Genomic DNA, 23339 nt, shown 5'->3' with positions numbered 1-23339 from the left:
AAACTGCAACCACTCGCATCCGCAAACGCTCGTAACTATTACAGTTACACCAGTCGTGCCCTAAATGAGGGGCTCTCCTCCCTTTCAGAGGGAGATCTGTTCGATACTTTTTCATTCACCTTCAATCTTTCAGAAGGATGATATGAGTTATCTTTTTGTTTGTATAATAATTTTCGATCAATGGAACGATTTGTCTTTTTATTTTTGGCAAATTTTATTTTCGCTTGACGAATTTCGGTGTGTTTCAATCCGAATTGAAAATGTTCTTTGGGTTTTATATATATATATATATTACTAGGGGTTGGCCTGTCCTACGGATGGGTGAGTTTACACTAAAATTATTTTATATTAAAATATAGTTTAGTTTTATAAAATATTTGAATTTTACTTCATACTGAAAATAATAAATGTATTTATATTTTAAATTTTAATAAATTTTATTGATTTGAGTTGAAAAGACAACTAACATTTTTTTTTGTTTGAGAACACAAAATTATTAGATTAAAAGTTCAATGAAAATGCAATGATTTATATTTTGCTATTTGATTTCTATTTCAATTTGATATAGTTGAAAGAAATCTAAAATAAGAATAAATAATTTTGTTTAATTTCTAAGAGTATTAGATTTTAATATTATTACAATAACTAACTTTTCACAATAATAAATTAATGCACCCACCTCCAAGCAAAAACAATTGAAAATCAATGGTAATGTGATAAAGTTATAAGAATTTATATTTTAAAGTAATATATAAATAGTTTCAATAGTGTCATAAATAATAAATAGTATACACTATGTAACAATAATGATATTTTATAATATATATTTGTTTCAGTTTATATTAAATTTTTAATTTATAATGAAATTATCTTTAGTTTTTACTGGTTTACTAATTATGTTTTGTAAATTATTTAGCATTTGTTGAACTTTTTATAAAAAAAAATTGTTGAAAATTTTGTTCATGCTATTTGAAAATATTATTATAAATTAATAGTGTTATAAATTAGTAAAGTATTACATTTCTAGCAGAAATTTACTTGAGTTTCATATCCTATCATATCAAAAAACTTAGGCGTTAGTCGGGTTCCCTCCGGGGTGTCCGGATTACCTGGATTATCAAAAAAAAAATTACTTAAATGTAGCGTAACCATTAATAATCTGGATATTAAGAAGAACCAGACTGCATACAAATGTTACAGAAAATTGTTTTCCTCTTCGAAGACTAAACCTAAAGGAAGTAACTAAACTTTTTAATATTTTCAGTGTTGGCTGTATTGAATGAGAGTATATAATTCCTATCTAATCAAACTTCTCATTCTTATTATCTCAAATATTTCAGTTTTGATTTCCTTCTGAATAATGAAGGAGGAAAGAGTTTGTTAAACCAGAACATATCCGAGAGTGAAGCTTTCGAAATTGTAGTCCGGAAAAGAGAAGCTTATAATCTAGTGCTTGTTCATCCTCTGAAACATGACATTAAAACAAACTATAATCAACAAAAGTTACACCTAAACCCAAAAACATAGAGAAAGTGTAAGCAAATAATTTTCTTTAAAAGAAGTGTAAGCAAAGAAGAACTCACTTAGAACTTGTGATCCTCTCTTGTTATCCGCAAGCGGGTATATCTCTTTGAGCAGATAATGGGAAAGTGAACATAAGGGTATATACAGATGGTACCATGAGACTCACGCAGGCCATTCATGGACCCATGCACGCACAAGAAACATGATATTGTGCTCGAGACCAGATAGAAAACAAAGCCGTAAGATTTAAATACCCAATCGGATGGAGAATCAGACTTGGTGCAGGTTACTGCTATATTAATGTAATGTGATATTTAAAATTAAACAAAATTATAACGAAAATGATTGTTGCCTGCTTATATATTCTACACTAAAGATTGATCTAGTACATTAAGTACAAAGTTACATAAAAAAAAATTAAAGACTTAACGTGAAGATGAAATATTACTTGCTTTAAAAATCGTGGAAAAATGTAGTTATCTTAACACACACACAATGATAATAGTATAAGTAAAGATGAAACATTTTTTTCCTTCTTGCTGCTGTCTTCTCTAACGCTCTTTTTTTTTTGTGTGGATGGAGACTTAGATTCATCATTAACAGAACCATGGTTCAAAGTCCCTGAGTTACTTATCATCTCTCCACTTCTCTCTTTACCAGACCAAATCTTCAAGAACACTCTGGAAACACCCAACATCATCCTTTCATCAGTTTCCCTTTATTGTTCTTTTGTGGTTGATTCTTTGTGAGGCATCAATTCTCTAATTTGCCTCTCAGTGCTCTTATATCATCTGTGTCACAACACCTATGTCGGTTTTGGTGTTTCTTGATCTTGAAGTTGGGCGATCTCTCACATAGTTTTCCCCGCTTGATGATGAACCATAGTTGTTAGCTCTTACAAGTTCAGAGCAGAGCACTTATCCACCACTCGCATTGGTAACTTCTCGTTTTGAACAGCATGTGCGCAAGCGTCCACCCATAACTTCCTTCAGTCCATTAACTTAGCTCCAATGGCGTTCTGATGCTCTGAACCCAAGTATAATCGCCCCCGCAAGAAGACACGTAATCATTCCTCGACACTCTAGAACCGAACTCCAAATCAGAAAACAAAATCTTGTGATTCTTTGTCAAGAAAGGTTTAGTAGTGTATAACAATTCTTCTTATTTCACAAGTAACGTTGGCTGTTGCCATATATACAAGTACGTCAAATACCCTAAACCCTTATACAAGTCTCGGGTCATACAACATATACAACGGCCCAAAATTGTCCAATACCCCCCCCCCCCCCCCTCAAGATGGAGTGTGGAGGTTACAAACACCCAGCTTGAGCAAGAAAGCTTCAAATTCCCGTCGACCAAGCGCCTTTGTCATGATGTGTGCAAGTTGTGATTTAGTTGAGACATGTTTAGTTGCGATCGTACCTCGTATAATCTCATCACGAATGAAATGGCAGCCATTGCCTACATGTTTGGTGCGAGCGTGATAAACGAGGTTAGCTGCCAAGTTAATAACAGATAAACTATTTGAGTAGAGAACAATAGGGTCGGTACATTCAATCCCCATCGCCGGACGTATCTGTCTGAACCAAAGAAGCTCACTAACTGTGTCAGCCATCGCCCTATATTCGGCTTCACACGAAGATCGCGAGACAACGTCCTGTTTCTTAGTCTTCCAAGATACAGGAGAACCACCCAACTGAATAAACCAGCCAGTGAGAGAACGGTTCGTGATCGGACAAGAACCCCAATATGAGTCACACCATGCGGTAAGCTTTAATTCTGTATCTGCTCGAAGAAGTATGCCTTGTCCAGGACTATTCTTCAAATAACGCACGACTCGCAGAGCGGCATTCCAGTGTTCTTCCTGTGGAGCAGTCATAAACTGAGATAGTATATGAATAACATACGAGAGCTCTGGTCGAGTCACGCCTAGATAGATAAGACGACCTACAAGCCTACGATACCGAGATGGTATCTGCATATCATTGTCCTTAGCAAGTGCAAGCTTGTAGTTCTGTTCAAACGGAAATGCTACCGGTTTAACGCCAAGGAGACCAGTTTCAGTTATTATGTCGACTGCATATTTCCGCTGACACAGGTAAATACCGGTGGGTTTGCGAGATACCTCAATGCTCAGAAAATACCTCAATATCCCAAAAATCTTTCATGTGAAATTTGGTGTTCAAGTACTGTTTGAATTCAGTTATAACCCCAACATCATTCCCAGCAATAATCAAATCATCAACATACACAAGTACGTGCAGTCGGACTCCGGCTACCGCATAAACAAACAGAGAATAGTCTGATCGATTCTGCCAAATCCATATTCTTTCAAAGCAGCTCCGAGTTTAGCAAACCAGCAACGGGGAGCTTGTTTCAAGCCATATAAAGATTTTCTCAGGCGACATACTCTCGTTTTGTCGTTGGTACGAAATCCCGGTGGAAACTACATATAAACCTCTTCTTCAAGGTCGCCATGAAGGAATGCATTGCACATCCATCTGATGAACTTCCCAATTTAAAGAAGCCACTTGCTGAAGAAATGAATGAACTGTGACCATCTTTGCGACTGGAGCGAATGTCTCGTTATAATCGATCCCTTCTGTTTGATGATTGCCAAGAACCACCAAACGAGCTTTGTAACGCTCAATCGTACCATCAGCTCTGAATTTTATTTTAAAACCCCATTTACATCCAAGTGCTTTCTTACCTGGAGGCAAAACTTCGACTGTCCAAGTACCTTGCTCTTCAAGGGAATCGATTTCTTTGGTAACAGCAAATCGCCTTTTCTCATCAAGTATTGCTTCTGCATAGCTTCTTAGTTCGATAGCCGAAGTGATAACAGAGAGAAATGCTTGATAAGTATCAGAAAATTGTGCACTTAAGAGGTAATTATCCAGAGGATACCGCGTAGTTGATGGCGGTGGATTATGAAGCAGTGTAGCTACATAATCAGCAAGTCGCGTAGGCTGCTTCTTCACACGCATACCACGACCAAGGAGCTCAGGTTCCGGTTCTATTTCGACTGTGGCTGGTGTAGTAGCCACAGAAGTATCAGTCGCTAGAAGCGAAGAAGGAACATGCTATTCAGGAGAAGACAAAACCTCAGGAAGTTCAACCGGAACCTATTCAGTAGTTATAGGCACGATTGCTTCGTCTGTAGGTGGAGAAGTAGTAGATGGTATATTCTCTGTATCTGAAAATTCAGGCTCGAACAAATCAGCTATATTTAGCTGCTTAGCCTCGTCATGAATCAAAGAAGGCGACTGTAATGGCACCGGAAACGCAAACTCAGTCTTGAGAAACACTACATCCTGTGAGACAGAAATGATGCCAGTTTCAAGGTTATAAACACGCCAACCCTTTTTAGCAAATGGATATCCCAAGAATATAGATTTGTTGCTGCGACTTTCGAATTTGTCACCGCGATGCTTCTGATTGTGTACATAACACACACAGCCGAAGACTCGAAGATGGTCTAACGGTGGCGGTCTTTTGTAGATCATCTCGAAAGGTGTTTTCCCATTAAGCAATGCTGTTGGTGTGCGATTTATCAGATAACCTGCTGTGAGAGCGCAATAACTCCAAAATTCGGTGGGAAGATTTGCTTGAAACCGCAGTGCGCGAACAGTGTTGAGAATGTGTCGATGCTTCCGTTCGATCCTACCGTTTTGTTGAGGTGTTCCAACACAGCTTGTCTCATGAACAATCCCATGTTCAGCGAAATTTTTTGAGAGACAAATAAATTCTGATCCGTTATCACTGCGAATCGTTTTTACTTGTGTTGAAAATTGTCTTTGAACAAGAGCAATGAAGTTTCTGAGATGTGTAGGTGCTTCACGTTTTGTAGGCAGAAGATAAATCCACACTGCCCGTGAAAACTCATCAAAAATAGTGAGAAAGTATCGAGACCCACATACAGCAGTAGTTCTGTATGGACCCATAAATCACAGTGAACCAATTCAAACGCAAAGCTCGTCTTATTAATACTTAAAGGAAAAGAATCTCTTGTTTGTTTTGCTCGAATACAAATCTCGCACTTCTTGAAATCAAAAGTACTAGTATTAAAATCAGAAAACTGCAACATCTTCAGGGCTTTAGAGGATGGATGTCCAAGACGGCCGTGCCACACATCAGACGAGAGTGATCCTGAACTCTGTGTTGCTGCCGCCATTGCCATACCTCTGAAAAAATAAAGACCATTCTCCTGCTCACCCACACCAATCAGCATCCTCGTAATGCGGTCCTGGAGAATACAAAGTCTGTCAGTAACTTGAGCAACACATTACACATCCTAATTAACTGAGAAACCAAAATCAGATGGAATTGAAGGCCATCTACATAGAACACTTCCTCAAGACTTAGAGAAGAACCCAACCGAACTTTCCCGTGTTTAGTTGAGGTAGTAAAACGACCCTCATGCAGATTTATCAGAACCAGAGCCATATCATTAATATCAGTCAGATACTCAAACGTTCCAGTCATGTGATTAGTGGCACCTGAGTCAATAATCCAAGATTCCATAAAGCTCGTACCTGTTCTGTTTTCTGAAGGTGGAGCTTTCCTTTCATTCAGCATGTTCACCAGGGTTTTCCATTGATCATCATTCAGACATGTGATGCCCGTGCGATCAGCAGAAGTAAGGACAGAGGATGAAGTTGTACCAGCAAAAACGTGATTGGCCAGATCTGAACCGCGACCACCACTTCCTCATTCTTGTGAAGCTGTCACCTGTGGGTTTGAGGTTCGAGGAGCTCCAGAGCTGGAATTTCCCCGAGAAGCGCCAAGCTTGTTTTTTTGTTTTTCTTCATACCACTCTGGATACCCAATCAACCGGAAACAGTTCTCAGAGGTGTGTCCCTTCCATCCACAGTTGGAGCTCACTTTGTTTTCGTATGAGCCTCTTGTATCATTAAGAGAGCGCGTCCGTGAGTTGGTTTGAACTGCAAAGCTCACTGCGTCAGTTTGCTCTTCGTTAAGACGACCCAAAGATTTTGACTCTTCATCTTGGATCAATGTATTATAGGCTTCCTCAAGTGTTGGCAGAGGAACCCGAGACAACAATGATGATTTCACTGGCCCATACAAAGTTTCATCCAGTCCCATGAAAAATTGATGTAGTAAAAATTGATGTAGTTTGTCTTCCTCACGTTCTTTTCTTACTTCTTCCATAGTCTTAGCTTTTTGGTAGTCAGCCAGACTTTTCCATAGCTGTGATAGATTTCCATAGTATGTCTCAATAGTGGTTCCTTTCTGTCGACAGTTTGCCAAATCTGCCTTGAGTCGTTGTACGCGCTGTCCGTTCTTGACTCCGAACCGTTTCTGGATATGAGTCCAAAGTTCATGAGCATCATCTATGTGAGACATTGTCGTTGATATGTTCTCGTCAACAGTCAGCTTCATCCATGAGACAACAAGAGCGTTGTTTGCAATCCAATCTTCATAATCCTCTGATTCTTCATTAGGCTGCGGTATTGTACCATCCGCAAAGCCAAACTTATTCCTCGCCTTCAAAGCCAATCGAAGGTTAGTGGACCACTCATCGTAGTTAGATCCACGTAGTGATGGCTTCGAGATGAGAGTACCTGGATTATCACTAGAAGTTAGGTCATAAGGAGAAATCCTACGACGTGCCGGCATGGTTGTAGTAGCAAGCACTGATTGTGTATCCATATCTTCAAAATAGTGTTGTCAATGAGTAAACCTCGCAGCGGAATGAGGAAAACTCAGGATCGATGAGTTCAAACCTTTTTGTAGTTTTAGGTTTAGAGTTCTGATACTATGTCAAGAAAGGTTTAGTAGTGTATAACAATCTTTCTTATTTCACAAGTAATGTTGGCTGCTGCCATATATACAAGTACGTCAAATACTCTAAACCCTTATACAAGTCTCGGGTCATACAACATATACAACGGCCCAATATGGCCCAATATTCTTCGGTTTTCCGAGGATGTCCGCCCCTAGGTCTTCTGGTGGAGTGCTCATGCCTTGTACATATCAAAATTAATTTTCAGTATATTTCGTTAATTTGTAGAAGTGAAATAGAGTTTTGGGTTGGTACTTGTTTTTAGGTGTTGACCTATGTGATATGTACTTTTTCAAAAAAAAACGACCTATCTGATATGTCAGCAGTGTATTTTTTTTTTGTTTATAGCTTCTCGGCTACGTGGGTGCAGTATAATAGTTGTAGACTTGGTGTTTTTTTTTTTGTAAAAAATTAGACTTGGTGGTTGTATTGGTGTGTAGATGATCTGTGTTGTTGGTGAGGTTATATATATTTTTTCAAAAGGTTATATATTTGGACTCGGTTTATTTTAAAATGTGACTTTTCGTTTGTATGCAACATTTTTTGTAATGGTTTTTTAAAGGTTTATAGGATTGTGAATTTATATTATTTGGTGAGTATTTTATGTTTATGTTTACATGTGGTCGGAGGTTGTAATATGTTTGGGAACTGTTTTTCATTGTTGGCCGGAAAGATATATGGGTAAGTGTTATAGATAATATGGTGAGACCATTATCTAAAATGGCACGACTTTGGGTTGATGTACATGAAAAATGTTAACAATCTCAGTTACAAAAAAGAAAACTTGTTAACAATCTTAAACCAAAAAATAACCAAAAAGCTTAATTGTTGGTAAACGGGCCAATTATTAATATTAACACGTAAAAAAGTTAAGGCTTGTACTTAACTTAATATGATCCGGAGAAATTCATAATACTTTAAGATCTAGTAGATGGGTTCAACCTTTGGGAAAAGAGTTTCCTTCCATATCAATATTAGGAAGTTTTTTGTGATAGTCTGTAGTGTTGAAGGGGCAGTAACTTGAACCTCGTTGTTGGAATCTTTATAAAGTGATGGAAAAGGTTGGTTTCTTATCTAATATAGTTCATAGATGACAAAAAAAAGAGTTCCTTTCCAGAGAACATAATACTTTTTAAACCAAACACTCAAAAATACGGAAGTAGATTGTTGCAGGAATACTTTTATTATTTCAAAGAAATTTAAAAAAAAAAAAGAGACACTAGAGTAGTTGTAAGACCACTTTCTATCTGGATGGAGTACAATACTGCAGATTTAGCCACAACATTGCTTCTTTGCAGAGGAGCCATTGCTTCTTTGCAGAGGAGCCACCTTCCTTAAATGAGGCATCCTCTGAAGATAGTTCGGTAATAACATGTCAGACATAGCGCTCAAACCAATCTCATGGGATGCCTTCGTCGATGATCACTCCAGTGATGCCTCTGCTGTTAGCAGGAACAACATTGTCAACACCGTGCTGGTGTCAGGAAGAACTATGTGAACACTAGCTGAAGAAATCTGTGAAACCGGACCAGCTCCTCGCATATTATTGTGTCCTTCCTGTAAAGAGCACAACAGTTAGATAACTTATCCGTGTATGGCAGACCCAACCTATAAAGTGAGATTGATGTACAAACCTAGCTGGTTCCCAAAATTAGGAAAAGGTAGGGGCTGGTTGCTAACAAATATGTGTGAGATCGTGAAAGACTGATCTTTGCTAAGAAATTAAAATCTGTAAGCTTGAGCTGGAATGTGAAGGTCCTCCCCACAATATCAGCAAGGCATTGTGGAAGCGCCATGTTCTGTTGGTCTTCCTGTCAGCGGCCTGTGCAACATGAAGGTGTAATTTAGAGTTTGTGTCAAGAACTTTATATAATTCTTGAATAACATAAAGACCAGGCAGATATATCTATACCTCCAACCAGTTTAGGATTAAAATTAGTCACTACAACAATCAGTGGCTGGCCACACCAGCCGCAAACAACTTATCATGGAGTTGTACAGCTATCCCGTCAAAAACACTCACACATACGTTAGTGGCCGTGCAATGTCAAGGATTTAGAAACAAACTGATTAAAAAAAACTATACAACCCCTTATTGTAGAAAGTTTGAAAACATAAATGGAAATAAGATGGTATGACATGTGAATGTGTATGGTTGCCATGAGTCATGAGACATTGATTTTTTTTTTCGTTTCTTCATTGTGTGTCGTCTTTAAACCCATAATTTCACCAACTATATATGCGAAGTTTTACCTGCTCGATGAACAGAATTGAAACATGCGTGTCAGCTAATATAAAGAGTTAGCTCATAAAGACTTGAGTTGGTGCACACCAATTGACCAATGATCAGAGTTTACTATGAACAAAAAGTAATATATGATACATTTTCAGACGTATACAGAATCAAGAGATAAATTTTCATAAGTACATCAAAAATAGCAACCAGCAGAAACTCATAGAGAATAATAAAGAAAGAAAAACTCGTGAAAACTTTCAGTTTCCCTGAGAATCCACAACAGCCTGGAACATCGAAATCTCTAGCAAAATCAACAATATAAAAAATGGGAGAGAAGTAGCATCGTAAGATCATAGATAGAGGAAATATATAATGGGCAACGGATCATTTGAACCAAAACAGCACAAAACAGAGTTTCGATCACAAAATACAACATCAAATAATATATGAATCAAGAATTGAGAAAAGAGAATGTCTCAGTTACCTTTCCATCAAGCAGGACCAGATCCATACGAATCAAATCTCCACCTTTCTTGACATTGCGAGCTTCCCAGAAAGGCCAGAACCAAAGGGGCCTGCCCTGAGCTCGAAGAAATGGAGTTGTTGCTTAGCCATTAAATGATTTTCTTTTAGAGTTATGCGAGTAAAGGCAGACCAAGTAGAATGGCTGTGAAAACTCTCAAACCCTTGATATATATACGCCATATGCGAGCTTGAAGAAAAAGTAGAAGCATTGAAGTTAAAGTTGTGGGTATTGAGGTTTCAATACTGTAACGACTGCCGTTTCTCAGTTTGCTCGCATCGGGACGGCCAGAGTACCTGAGATCTAAATGAAAAATCAAAGCGAAAGAAACATCTTAGTTAGGCTTTTTTTGTTCAAATGAGAGATTGGCCCAACTTACTTCTACAGAAACATAAACAGCCCAAATCGAAGTCAAGAAAACTGGTGTACATGAATTATGGATGGACACGAGTCCTTGTTTGCCTCATCCTTCTTGATGATGTGGCACTGTAAGGAGAGAGCATAGTCTACTTTATTATTATAGATAGATATTTGATTCGGTTTGAATTAAAAAAAATTTGACCTTGTTTGGTCGGAATTTTCATCAATTACTCTCATGTTTACAAGTTTGATGCATCTTGTTAACCATAAAGCATCACATTAATGTAGTAACCTTATTTTACTGCAGCGAAGACAACTGATATTCGTAAAAATAACAAGAACATAAAAACAAAATTACATACCTAAATAAACTGATAAAGAAGAATTGTAGAGTCAAGATGGTTAATCTCTTTCTTTAAATCTTTAGACGCCCCGTAGTGTGACGGTTTCATAGCGCTTAGATTCCCAAAATACAATTGCATATGTTTTTAGTTACCATCACCGAAAAACATAATCTGTCGAACCTAACTTTTGTGTTCTACTCTCAGACACAAAATTAAAAAAAATATATACTAACATAAATATTCAAAGTAGGAGAAGGTGATTTGTTATTGTTGAGTGTGTATTTTCTATAATGCTAGCAATGAAACTTTTTTTGGTTGAAGAGTCTTTTATCTCTTTAATGAATTTTTTTTGATCATTTTTCTTCTTATGTGATTTTTGTTGAAATAATCAATTTTTGTGGATTTTGGAAGAATTTCCATAAATTTAGTTCAGTACTTTAAAATATGTTATTCATAAATTATCTTATAATTTATTAAAAATATTTAAGTTGTGAATTTTATTATTCTTCTCATCATTTTAGTTAAGTGTCTATTGGAGTTTTTTTTTTAATTAAAATCAAATATCATTAGTTTAGTAAATAAAAATAAAAATACATATATGTAAATCAAAAATATTTTTTTAATATAGTCTAATATTAATCTTCATAAAACAAAAAAATTATAATTATAATTTTCATCTAAACTAAAAATTTAAAAATAAATGTAATATTATTATTAGTTATATTAAATTAGAAGTATTTATATTTTTTATAGTAATATGTTTTTGCTATATTTATAATTATATAATGTGTTAATATTATCAGTTTATTATTAAATCACTGATACATTTTATAGTCAATTAGTTATAGATATATTGTAAACGTATTTTTAAATCGCTTAACGCTTGAAACTAAAGTTTAATTAAAATTTATGTTGCAAAAGTTTAAAGCAAAAATAAATTTTTTGGATATACTATGATTAATCACATTTTTTGTCATAATGACTGATGACTAGAGCATTTGAGAAACCATATGTAGTAGTATCAATTTCTTATTAATGCATATGGTCCAAACCAAAAATTAGTTGTAACTCAGTTGATCTTCTCGCAAAAAGAAACAGAATAATTTATTGTAATAAGAACAAAAGATCTCCGAACATAATTGACTGTGTTGATGATGGCCCCCAAAAGAGAAGCGACTTAAAAGTTAAAACAGATAATTTAGCAAAAAAAATTATGCAAGAGTAGTCGCCAGAATATATGTAACTAGTATTTCGTACGCACTGGTCAATTAAACGTTTAAAAATATTTGATCATTGTCATAACTTTCAATCAAATATATATTCAAAAAATCCTTTAATATGCTTTTCATTAAAAAGAAACACTGTTTCTTGAATTTTTCTGTTAATCCTTTGAGAAAACTTATTTGTTTTAAGTTTTAACTAAAAAAATTATTTTACATGTTTTAGATAATTGTACAACTATTAAATTTAAATTAAAAAAACTTCGAGAATTACCAAAAAATGTTTAGAATTTTTCTTTAGAGTTAACACATGATTTTTACTAACACACTTTTTTCACAACTTAAATGGTCACAAAATATTTTGCAGCATTAGAGATTAGTGCCCTAATTTTTTTTTTGTAAAGACTATAAAGTAAATATTTTTTCACTTTAACTTCTAAAATATCAAATGTTTTGTAACTTACCTAATACACGTCTTCATCCTTCGCCATGTTTACTCTAGAACAGATATATCCAAAAATTGTTGATCCCTCATAAGTTCTTCTTCAACCAACTTTGTATTCTCATTCATAACTGTATCAAGCAAAATAATTTCAAAACTAAGCAACACAAATATTTATGCTATATTTTCTTACTCCGATTTTGCAGAAAAGTTTCATATGAACTCATTACACACCACTATGAATACCTGCAAATTCTGGAAACCCTGAAACAAAATCCTCTCTCTTCAAACTCACTGTATCAATGTCAATCTCTTCTGAAGCGATTTAAACTCGATCACCAAAATCCAATTAATGCATTGAAAGAGTTTCAAGGACGACTTTATTTCACGGTCTTCATTTAAAGCTTGTCAATAATGAAATTTTAAGTTCAGTTCAAAAAATAATGAAATTTTAAGTATTAATCTTGGCCATGAATAAAAAAAGTTTTATAAAGTGATGCAGACAAAAAAGAAAGAAGATACGAAGAAAATCTCTGAGATCAATTGAAAATTTAGAAGATGAAAGAATGTATTGTTTTACTTCTTTGAGAATGAAGAAAATATTAAAAAATGAAAAGAAAAAAAAAACAGAGCGTAAATTAGTAGTTAAAAAATTATATAACAAAAGAAAACAGTTTGGAAACGTGAACGGTTAACTTCGTACGTGGATAGGATAGTTTGAGAAAATTCAGGATGTAGCTGCTGAAAATTAGAGATCAATTTTTTTTTTAATAAATAATTTTTTCTTTTGCAAAACATTTTCCATTTATCAAAATCTGATTGATCTAATGACTTGTGATTTAGTATATAAGAGATTAATGGCCGCCAATTTAATAAAGAAAAATTTTGTAAGATAAACCTAAAAAGGTTTTTGTTACAAATATAGACATTAGAGTTACAAATAAACAAATAAAAATAAAAATGATTAAAATAAACTTAAATGTTTTATCAAAAGAAGTAAATATACATTTATACTCATAGGATTAATTAATATGAACATTATGGTTTAGAGTTGAGGAGTGGGATTTAGGGTTCAGAGTTTAAGGTTATGATTTAGGGTTTAGGTTTATAGTTGAGGAGTGGAATTTTGGGGATAGGATTTCAAACTTTAAAAAATAAAAAAAATTTAAAATTTTTAAAATAAAAAATGTTATTTTGGTCGTTTTAGTTTTTGAAATCTATTTTTGCGATAAAAATTTAAAAATGGCTATTCGAGAGAATTGCCATTTAATAAACCTAAACGATGAAAGTTTGTGTTCACCAAAAAAAAACGATGGAAGTTTGTAATATTAATGAAATAGTTTGCCGAATAAGAAATTTTATTTTTCAAAAAACTGCAACAACCTGTCAATTTTTGTCTTTCTAATTTATTTATTTGCGTCTCCTTTCAAGGGTCCTATGATTTAAAATCCTATCTATTCACAGATCACAAATTTGGCTTACCCATTTCAACACCACTCATTATAACACACAAACGACAACGCATACGTGACCACATTCTCCATATCCTTCCCGTCTATCAATCATATCGACGTCACATAACCGAGCCGGAAATCTTAACCCCAAACCGGAACTCTATTTTTCCATAACAGAATCCTTTAATTCCGAAATTTGTTAGAATTTTGCGTGGTGCCTTATCTCTCGACGGACGAATTTAAGTTCTTTAATCAATAACCAGTTTGGTTTAGAATCAAATTCGGTTAATCAAAATACCGGTTATATACCGTACCATAACCGAAAACGTATAAACAACTCATATGGTACAAAAGAAGAAACGATAATAACAGAAAAAGAAAAAGACCAAACAAGAAAAGAAAAAGAATGTCAGACGTAGAACAAGAAGAAGAAACATCAAGTGCTGTTAGAGGTTCGATAAGTTTCGATCTTCCCGAGGAAGTCCTTCAAGTCCTACCGTCCGATCCATTCGAGCAGCTGGATGTGGCGCGCAAAATCACATCCATTGCTCTCTCGACACGTGTCTCTGCCCTCGAATCAGAGTCGTCCGATCTCCGAGAGCTTCTCGCCGAGAAAGACAAGGAAATCTCCGAGCTACAATCACACGTGGAGTCTCTCGACGCTTCTCTCTCCGACGCGTTGCAAAAGCTTTCTCTCGCCGAAGATGAAAAGGTCCGACCCGTGTTTGACTTTTGACCCGACCCGACTCCATTTCAAGTTTTTTTTTTCTTAGACTAATAATAGTCTCTCAAAATTTGCAGGAGAATCTGGTGAGAGAGAACTCTTCGTTGTCAAGTACTGTCAAGAGACTCCAGAGAGATGTCTCTAAGGTAAAAGTTTGGACTTAAACTCGACTTGGGTCTTGTAATTTTAGCAATAAAGATTTCAGCTTTATGGAGATGTTTCAATGGATTTTTGATTGATGCAGCTTGAGGGGTTCAGGAAGACGCTTATGATGTCTCTTCAAGACGACGACCAAAATGTACGTAACTTCACTTTCTTCAAAATTGCTTAAAAAGTGAATTTTTTTTTAATTGATTATGTTTTGGGTTTTAACAGGCAGGAACAACACAAATCATTGCTAAGCCAACACCAAACGGTATGGTTTGTTTTCTTGTTTGATTCTACAACTATATCAAAATGCAAAGCTTTTTTTTGTGAAATCTTGTTGAGAATTTTCAGATGAAGATTCTCCATTTCAACCTTCAAGACATTCATCAATCCAATCTCAAGCTTCTGAAGCTGTTGAGCCAGCTCCAGTGGACAACGAAAACGAAGGTTAATAAATCTCAATTCTCAAGCCCATTAAGCTTTTTTTGCTTAATGTGTGTTGACTCACAAGTAAATAACGCTTAAGTATTGTCGTATGAAATCGCAGCTCCTAAACCGAGTTTATCGAACAGTCTTCCATTAGTATCTCAGACCGCTACGCCTCGGCTTACACCTCCTGGTTCTCCACCAGCATTGTCCGCTTCTAGTACCCCTAAAACGACTTCAAGACCTATCTCCCCTCGTCGCCATTCTGTATCCTTCTCTACTACTAGAGGCATGTTTGATGATAATAGATCTTCTATCTCAATCTCAGAGCCTGGATCCCACACCGGTAAGTCAAAACCCAGGATTTTTCTTGTGGAGGTTTTGGCAACAACACAAAGTGTTAACAGTTTGTTTTATTATCTCTGTTTTTTTTCAGGACGAACTCGGGTTGATGGGAAAGAGTTCTTCCGACAAGTCAGGTGAAAAAAGACTCCTAATCTGATAACTTATTGCAAAATGTAGCATTTGTCTGTAACATATGTACATCTTGTTATTGATTCTTGATCAGGAGCCGGTTATCTTACGAGCAGTTTGGTGCATTTCTTGGAAATGTGAAGGATCTTAATGCCCACAAGCAAACAAAAGATGTAAGGAGAATTCTCTCTCCCTCTCTGTCTCGGTCCTTTTTTTTTGCCTTTCTTCAGATTTGAAACTTGGATTTGGAATCAATCCGCATTGTTTTGTTTTGCAGGAAACGCTTAGGAAAGCTGAAGAGATATTCGGAAGTGACAACAGAGACCTCTATGTCATATTCGAGGGCTTGATCACTCGCAACGCTCACTGAGAGTTTGCATTCTTATGTTTACACGTTAAAGTTATATACTCGGAACTATTCAGACTCAATTTCTTTGTTTTCTTGGCTGTCAAGTAAGACCAAGTGAACCTACAATTTGATTGCATCACCTGTGCATGTCGTGTATCTATATCTCTCTCACATCTTCAATAAATTACATTTTGTCAAACTTTAAAATCAACCAATTGTTTAATGAATATGGCACACATTGAATTATTTGAAAGACGTTTATTCTGTTGCACAAAAAAAAAGACGTTTATTAAATGATTACAAACAAATAGAAATGACTGAGAGATATCATACATTGATGAACTCAGCAAGGACAATAAGTGGTGTAACTAAATTAGTTCTTGTGCCCACTCTTTAAGAAAATGTATGGACCTACTGACTGGGAATCTCTTAATCACAAAAAACAGCTGTAATAACTTTTTAACAGTTAAATAACAGACTTCAAATAAATTTGGAAATTAAAATAATACTCTTAGAAAAGAAGCTGTGGAACTGAATTCTTCTAGACCGAATCTCACATGTGCTCATCGACAAAAGCTTTGAGATGATTAAACGAAGATCCTCCTTCTCTCACCGTCTCCGCCGCTAGATCTCTCCACCTGGCCGCGTTTCTTCTAAACTCCTCCGCCTTCTCCTCCATCACTTCCTCAATGCACCGCCGTATCTCCCCACTCTCCACCAAAACTTCCTCCTCATCCTTCTTCTCCATCACCCTCACACCTGTCCTCCAACAATCTTCCAGAAGCTTCGCGTTCGTCATCTGATCAGTCCACTGCGGAAACGCAACCACTGGAACTCCCGCGACCAAACTCTCCAGCGACGAGTTCCACCCGCAATGCGTCACATAACAACCGATCGACCTGTGCTTCAAAACCCTGAACTGATCGCACCAAGAAACCACGACTCCTATCTCCTCGAGCTCTTCTCTGAAACTGCTTATGATCTCTTCTTCTTTCTCTTCCACATCTTCTTTACTTCTTCTGTACGACTTATCCGTAATCACCCACAGAAACGGCCTCCGACTCTCTATCAACGCCTTGCAGAGCTCCACAAGCTGTTTCTTGCTCAACACGGCAAGCGTCCCAAACGAGATATAAAGCACAGACGAATCTGATTTTGTATCCAACCACTCGACGTACTCAGCGTCAGTCTCGGAGTCGGTCCTCGAGGTAATCAACGGACCGATGGGGACAATCTTGAAGTTATCAAGAACCGAGGTTAGAGCTTCTTGTTCAAGCTCTTGGAAACTGTTAACGAGGATCTTAGGGGTTTCCTCTTGCTTCAGTGACTCTATCTGTTCTCGAAACGCCGGTAGAACAAACGCATATGCGTTTGTAGGGACGATGAAGGAGGGAAGATCACGGAGACGGAGCAGTGGCAGAGAGGGAAGCTTAATAATACCAGAAGGGTTGTTATCAGCCATCTCCGAGATTGCATCGGCGTAGCCGTTGAAGTAGTGGTAGAAGATGGAGAAGACGGTCACGGGCTGGACCCAGAGAAGAGCAGAAGGGATCTGAAACTCACGCGCCAGCTCAGCGACCCAAGTGAGGAGGATGGTGTAAACCACGCAGGTAAAAGGCCGGTTTTGACGCCGGTTATCTTCGATTAGTTCGGTTAGCGTTTCCCTCCCACGTCGTCTCATTTCGGACAGGTACTGTCGGGAGCTCTGTTGGCGAGATTTGTCGGAGGAAGTAGAGGGTCTGAAGCCGTCGTCATGGCCATCGGAGTAAGTGGCGAAGGTAAGGTTTTGGAGGACGTTTTCTTTGGAGAGCATACGACGGTTGTAGGCGGCGACTGGGGCTGCGAAGGTGACTCTAGCTCCGATGAAGGTTCCGGCAAGGCGTTTGGCTAGCTCGAGAGATGGGTTGATGTGGCCTTGGGCTGGATATGTCACAAAAAGAAAGTGTGGTCCGGTGAGTGACTTCGATGAATCATTATCGTTACTCATTTTCTTTATGTTTGTGTGTTTGTAGTTAATGAAAGACATAACACATGTTTAGATTTATAGAGATTATACTGAGATAGATCTAAGTGATAAAAACTATACTATTAAAAAAGAGGAAAAAGAAAGCAACCTCACTAAGTACATTGAACAACGCAATTTGTGACGTTAGTGGTGACGAAAAATCTCTTAAGATAAAAAATGTTGTTTGGACTCGGTGGACGCAAGTTGAGACCTGACCTACTGAATTATTGGTATAAAACGAAGAGTATCCTCTACGTTCACCAACCAATAAGATTTCATTATTTCAAATTCAATATCTTTTAAAACAGGAAACAAAATATTGTCAAATTATATTATGTTTTTAATAAAAAAAAATAAAAAAAATAGTAGTTACAGAAAAAAAATTAAAAAAAAAATATTTTTAACGTCGTCAGCAAAACACTAAATCCTAACCCCTAAATCCTAAATCCTAAACCATAAACTCTTGGGTAAACCCTAAATCTTTGGAAAAGTCTTAAACTCTAAATAAAAATACTAAACACTAAAACTCTAAACCCTAAACCCTAAATAATAAACCCTAAACCCTTGAGTGTTTTAGTGTTTAGTGATTTTGATTTAGAGTTTAAGATTTATCTTAGAGTTTAGGGTTTACCCAAGGGTTGAGGGTGTAGAATTTAGGGTTTAGGGATTAGGATTTAGGATTTAATGTTTTGCTGACGACATTAAAAATATTTTTTTTGTAATTACTACTATTTTTTATTTATTTCTTTTTACCTTTTAATTTTTTAAAAAATAATATAATTTGACAATATTTAATTTTTTTTTATAAAATGTCGAATATGAAATAACACAAACCTATTGATCGGTGAACCTAACATTTAAGTTAGGTGACAAATACGATTGTTAGACATTATTTGATAAATAGAATTGAATGAGGCATTGTTAAAAGTCACTTAAATGTGACTTTCTTCATTTACTCACCAACTCTACATTTTATGTTTAGCTTTGTCAAAATTAAAGTACGAATAATCAAGAGAAAAAATGCTGAACATCAAGAATAGCCCTCAAAGAGTTGAACCAGTTATATGACGATGTGGTCAAGTGATCGTCAAATATATACATGGAGATATGCTTAAGAGTATGCATATGTATAACTGTTATAACACTGTGGTTAACTATAACAGTATAAACCATTCCGAGTTTGGCTGATACCTAATCCAATAGAAATGACAGATTTTGTTAGAGCTACACAAAAAGTATAATATATATTGTTATTGGGCTGCAAGAATGTTATTGGATGTAAACCTCAAAATATGGTAACATAAAGTTTCAAGCCTTTATTTGGAGAATCAATGTCCCACAAAGATTCAACATCTGTGGAAGCCCCCTATTAGTGGTCTAACCAATGGTTCATTAATGCTTTTTCACCAGGAAGTATGAGTTTCAATTTCCGGAAAATATGGAATTATGCTAATTAAAGGAAAAAAGGCTTACAAGAGATCTGCAGCATGGCGCAAAGAGTACCGTCAAGCGTAGATCCCATAGGGCGGCTCAGGTGATGCAGTCAGACGTGAATCCTCATATGGCAGGTAGAATTATCGGTTGTAGAATCGTCTGTAATATTTTTCATAAGTGTAATAGCATAGTTATCTAGCGTTAAAAAAAAGATTCAACATCTAATACGGTAAATGGTCGAATAATATTTAGCGGTTACAAAGAATCTAACATATTGTCATATGTGATGTCACAATCATTGTTCCAGATGTGAAAAACTTGATAAATCTATCAATCGTGTAATTTTTGAATGTACATATGTCCTATAAATATGAGCTCTCTTAAATTCGATCGAGCCCAAACATTTTTTGAATAACCAATGTATATTCCAATTTGGATTATTTGTTCTGAAGGAAAAAAGAATTAAAGATTCAGAAATGGTAGTGATTTAGTGATGGCAATTGGGCCTTCCCGCCCCATCTCGCCCGATGCGAGTTTGGTTTTGAGCAGTTCTTAGTGGGTCTATCCCGTACAAATCACGAACTCCGGAAAGACTGACCAAACCATCCTGCAAAGTGTATGAGCCTTAGCGGCTTGGTCCGCGGGACGGGATTCTTTCATTGACTGCACAAACCTACGGACCTGCATACAAATAAACCGTCGAAAGAAAAAGAGAAGCTCCAGTGGTGGATCGAAGAAGAAGAGAAGCTCCAGAAAAAAAAGGAGAGTCTGGAAACACTGTCGCTGAAGAACACATCATCGGTGCTCCATCAGTTTCTTCGATGAACAATGAAAATTCATTCGAAACTCAAAGAAGCTCCACTAGTGCATGTCAAAGACACATGAGAGACCGGAAGCTTCGTCGAATATCGAACCGCCATCACCGGAGATCCATAGGTTGTCGGTTAAGATCAAAGTCGAGTTGTGACCATCGCTTTCTCTTTTGTTTTTAATTAAGGTGAAAATATAAAAAATCTTTTGGTGAAGCATGTCTTCTCTCGTGGATCCGCGTGAGGCCCTTCCTGCAGTAAGCCCAATTAAGCCCAATACCACATCATCAATACTATTAAAACACAATAAAGTTGGGTTCATTTAGTAACTTATTAATCACTTTCCATTATACGGTTAATAACCCAATATACAACTTTTTCGGGACCAACACTATTTTGTTTTTTTTAACCAACCACACACGATTTTGTTGTTAAGGTCAAACATCATTTCATCCTTTATCATATACCATTCATATCCTTTATTTTATAATAGTACTGATGCAATATTTTACAGTGTACCTCATATTACTCACAGTATAATGGTAATTGTATCAATACATCCCTTTTTGAATAAGATAATATGGTTTGTGTGAGGATTTCATAAATGAGTATGAGTTTTAAAAAGTGCAATCAGTTTAACATGTTTCACTAAATATTTTTACCTTCAGAAAATATAAAAGCAAAACATTTAGATTCCTAATGTCAATTTCAATACGTTTCTAATCAGATTATATAGGTATATTTATAATACTTACCATGCATTTGATATAAATTTAATAGTATTGATTATATACTTTTGTAGAGACTATTAATCTTTAAAATTAAGATCAACATATACCATTTGAATAAATTTGGAAAAAAACTCAGTTTATTACAATACAGATCCAAAAAATGTTGAGCTTTAACATTACTTCAACGTAGTACATGAATATGGGTTAAATCACTAAAATTTTGTAACATATTAAAAATTTCATTAAAATTTTCATCAATAGATTGAACCAAAATATTTACTAACTAACTATTATTTCAATCATGATTTATATAATAAAAATAAAATATATGATATTTTAAATATAAGTTTTAATTGATGATTACAATTTTCAGGATTATTCTGTTGATTTATTAAATTAAACCACTGAAATAAAATCAGGTTAAAATAATAAATGGTTAAATCAACAAAACCATATTGCGGGTCTGAATTATCTCAAATCTTCAAAAAATTAGCTTAACTTAAAACAAAAAATTAAATCATACATTATATTATGACATAATCATAGCCTATAGATACATATTATATCCAACTATTATTCGCTTTATTTAAGAAACATCTTATTATTCTCTTTATATAATAACTATATTCTATTTAAACAATACCATTAGAACAGTTATCAACAAGTAAAAAAAAACTAACCCTACAATAATATACATTATATAACCTTACGTTTTCTATAAATATACACTAACCACTATGTTAGAATAACCCTACGTTTTATAACTGTATATAAATTATATTTTTTAACATATAAGAAAAAAATACAGAAAATGTTACATATTTATAGAAACATAAAAAACAAAAAACTACAAACCAACATTATACATTTGGGTCAAGATCTAAAACAGACTAATATGATTTATGATTATAAAAATGGGTATATAGAAATATGATTACAAAGAACCGTACGCCGAATCAACTTTTAAATTGCAATTATTTTATAAAATAAACTTTGATTAATATTTATACACAAATATGATTACAAAGAAAAACACAAATATGATTATAAAGAAAAATACAAATATGAAGATAATTCTTTTTTAAAAGATTAAAACAAAAAATAAAGTTAAAACAAAAAATATACCCGTCCTTCGAAGGACGGGTCAGAATCTAGTACTTATTTATTCACGAGGCTCACTTTTTTTTGTGCCTACATAACGCCGGTCCAAACCCACCAGCAATAGTTCTTTACGAGACATGCTCGCGATCCAGATTCTAATTTACCAGCTATATCTATGAATAATATAGTATATCTAAAAAGTCTATAATGATAAATTGTTTATGGGAATCGCAAGAAATCCCACTGAAACATAAATAAATATATATATATATATCTATATATATATATATATATTTTTTTTTTGACATGAAAATAATAATATAGATTTCATCTATACTATTAAAATAAAAGTACAAATAAGAATTACTCCTTAAACTTACAACTTATTTACAATTTTATGCCAATGAAATAATTAATATTGAAATAATTAATAAGCTCAATTTTAAGCATTTATTGTATTTTCCTAATTTAATTAAAATAAAAACTACTACTTCCTATTATCAAGCTAACTAACAAAAATTTACCATATTTTGATACTCTACGCAATCAGATTTAGATAAATTTATATTTTAGTTATTGTGTTTATGTTGTAATTAAAAGTACTCCTAATTTTGATTATAAGATACTGATAAATGCACACTTTTTCTTTATTTAAATCCAATATATTCCAAATATCTGAGCTATTAAATTCTATAAAATGTATAAAATAAATTATTATATATTAATAGTGTCGAATAAAAACATAACCAATAAACTTACAGAATTATATAACACTAAAATGTAAAATCATGTATTTAAAATATTTAACGATAATATCAAAATTAATACATTTATAAAATTGTAAGTTATCCTCTCAGACGTGCGAGTCAAAGACTAGTTAGAGATTTTAATAACAAGCACTTTTTATGAATTATGTACGAGCATTTGTGAATTATGTTCAAATATTTCAAGTACTTAAGAATTATTTTCTAAATAACATTCTTATAGAGGTAGACGTGTGATTTTGTTTTGTTTATTTTACACTAAAATTACTCTAAACAAAATAATTATTCTCAAAGTACGGTTTACTTTTTACAACAACAAATTTTTTTTTGCTAGGTTTAAGCTTTTGAAAATATATGCTATTCTTATTATATAATAGACATTTTCCGGTCTCAGCCCAAATAATAGAATTCATCAATGTATGATTTATTTTTAGTTGTAAGTATAAAGTAATATCAAACCAGATAG

At 34.7% G+C, this 23339-nt stretch overlaps 2 protein-coding genes across 2 annotated transcripts; one reads left to right on the top strand and one right to left on the bottom strand.

Moving 5' to 3' along the window:
• The first annotated feature begins 14048 nt into the window (after positions 1 to 14048).
• Positions 14049 to 16228, top strand: BNAC01G41860D (uncharacterized protein At4g15545). Its single transcript, XM_022694853.2, has 9 exons — positions 14049 to 14621; positions 14711 to 14779; positions 14878 to 14931; positions 15009 to 15048; positions 15132 to 15227; positions 15328 to 15552; positions 15643 to 15685; positions 15775 to 15853; positions 15958 to 16228. The coding sequence occupies exons 1-9, from the start codon at positions 14316 to 14318 to the stop codon at positions 16048 to 16050; spliced, it is 1005 nt and encodes a 334-aa protein (XP_022550574.1). The 5' UTR covers positions 14049 to 14315; the 3' UTR covers positions 16051 to 16228.
• Positions 16229 to 16295: 67 nt separating this feature from the next.
• On the bottom strand, positions 16296 to 18383 carry LOC106380634 (UDP-glycosyltransferase 75D1-like). The gene has a single exon (XM_013820437.3). It carries the CDS (start codon positions 18053 to 18055, stop codon positions 16583 to 16585), a length of 1473 nt encoding a protein of 490 aa, XP_013675891.2. The 5' UTR covers positions 18056 to 18383; the 3' UTR covers positions 16296 to 16582.
• Positions 18384 to 23339: the final 4956 nt, after the last annotated feature.

The sequence above is a fragment of the Brassica napus genome, chromosome C1, assembly GCF_020379485.1.
Source record: "Brassica napus cultivar Da-Ae chromosome C1, Da-Ae, whole genome shotgun sequence".
NCBI classification, from domain to species: domain Eukaryota; kingdom Viridiplantae; phylum Streptophyta; class Magnoliopsida; order Brassicales; family Brassicaceae; genus Brassica; species Brassica napus.
This window is presented reverse-complemented; position numbering and strand designations above follow the sequence as displayed.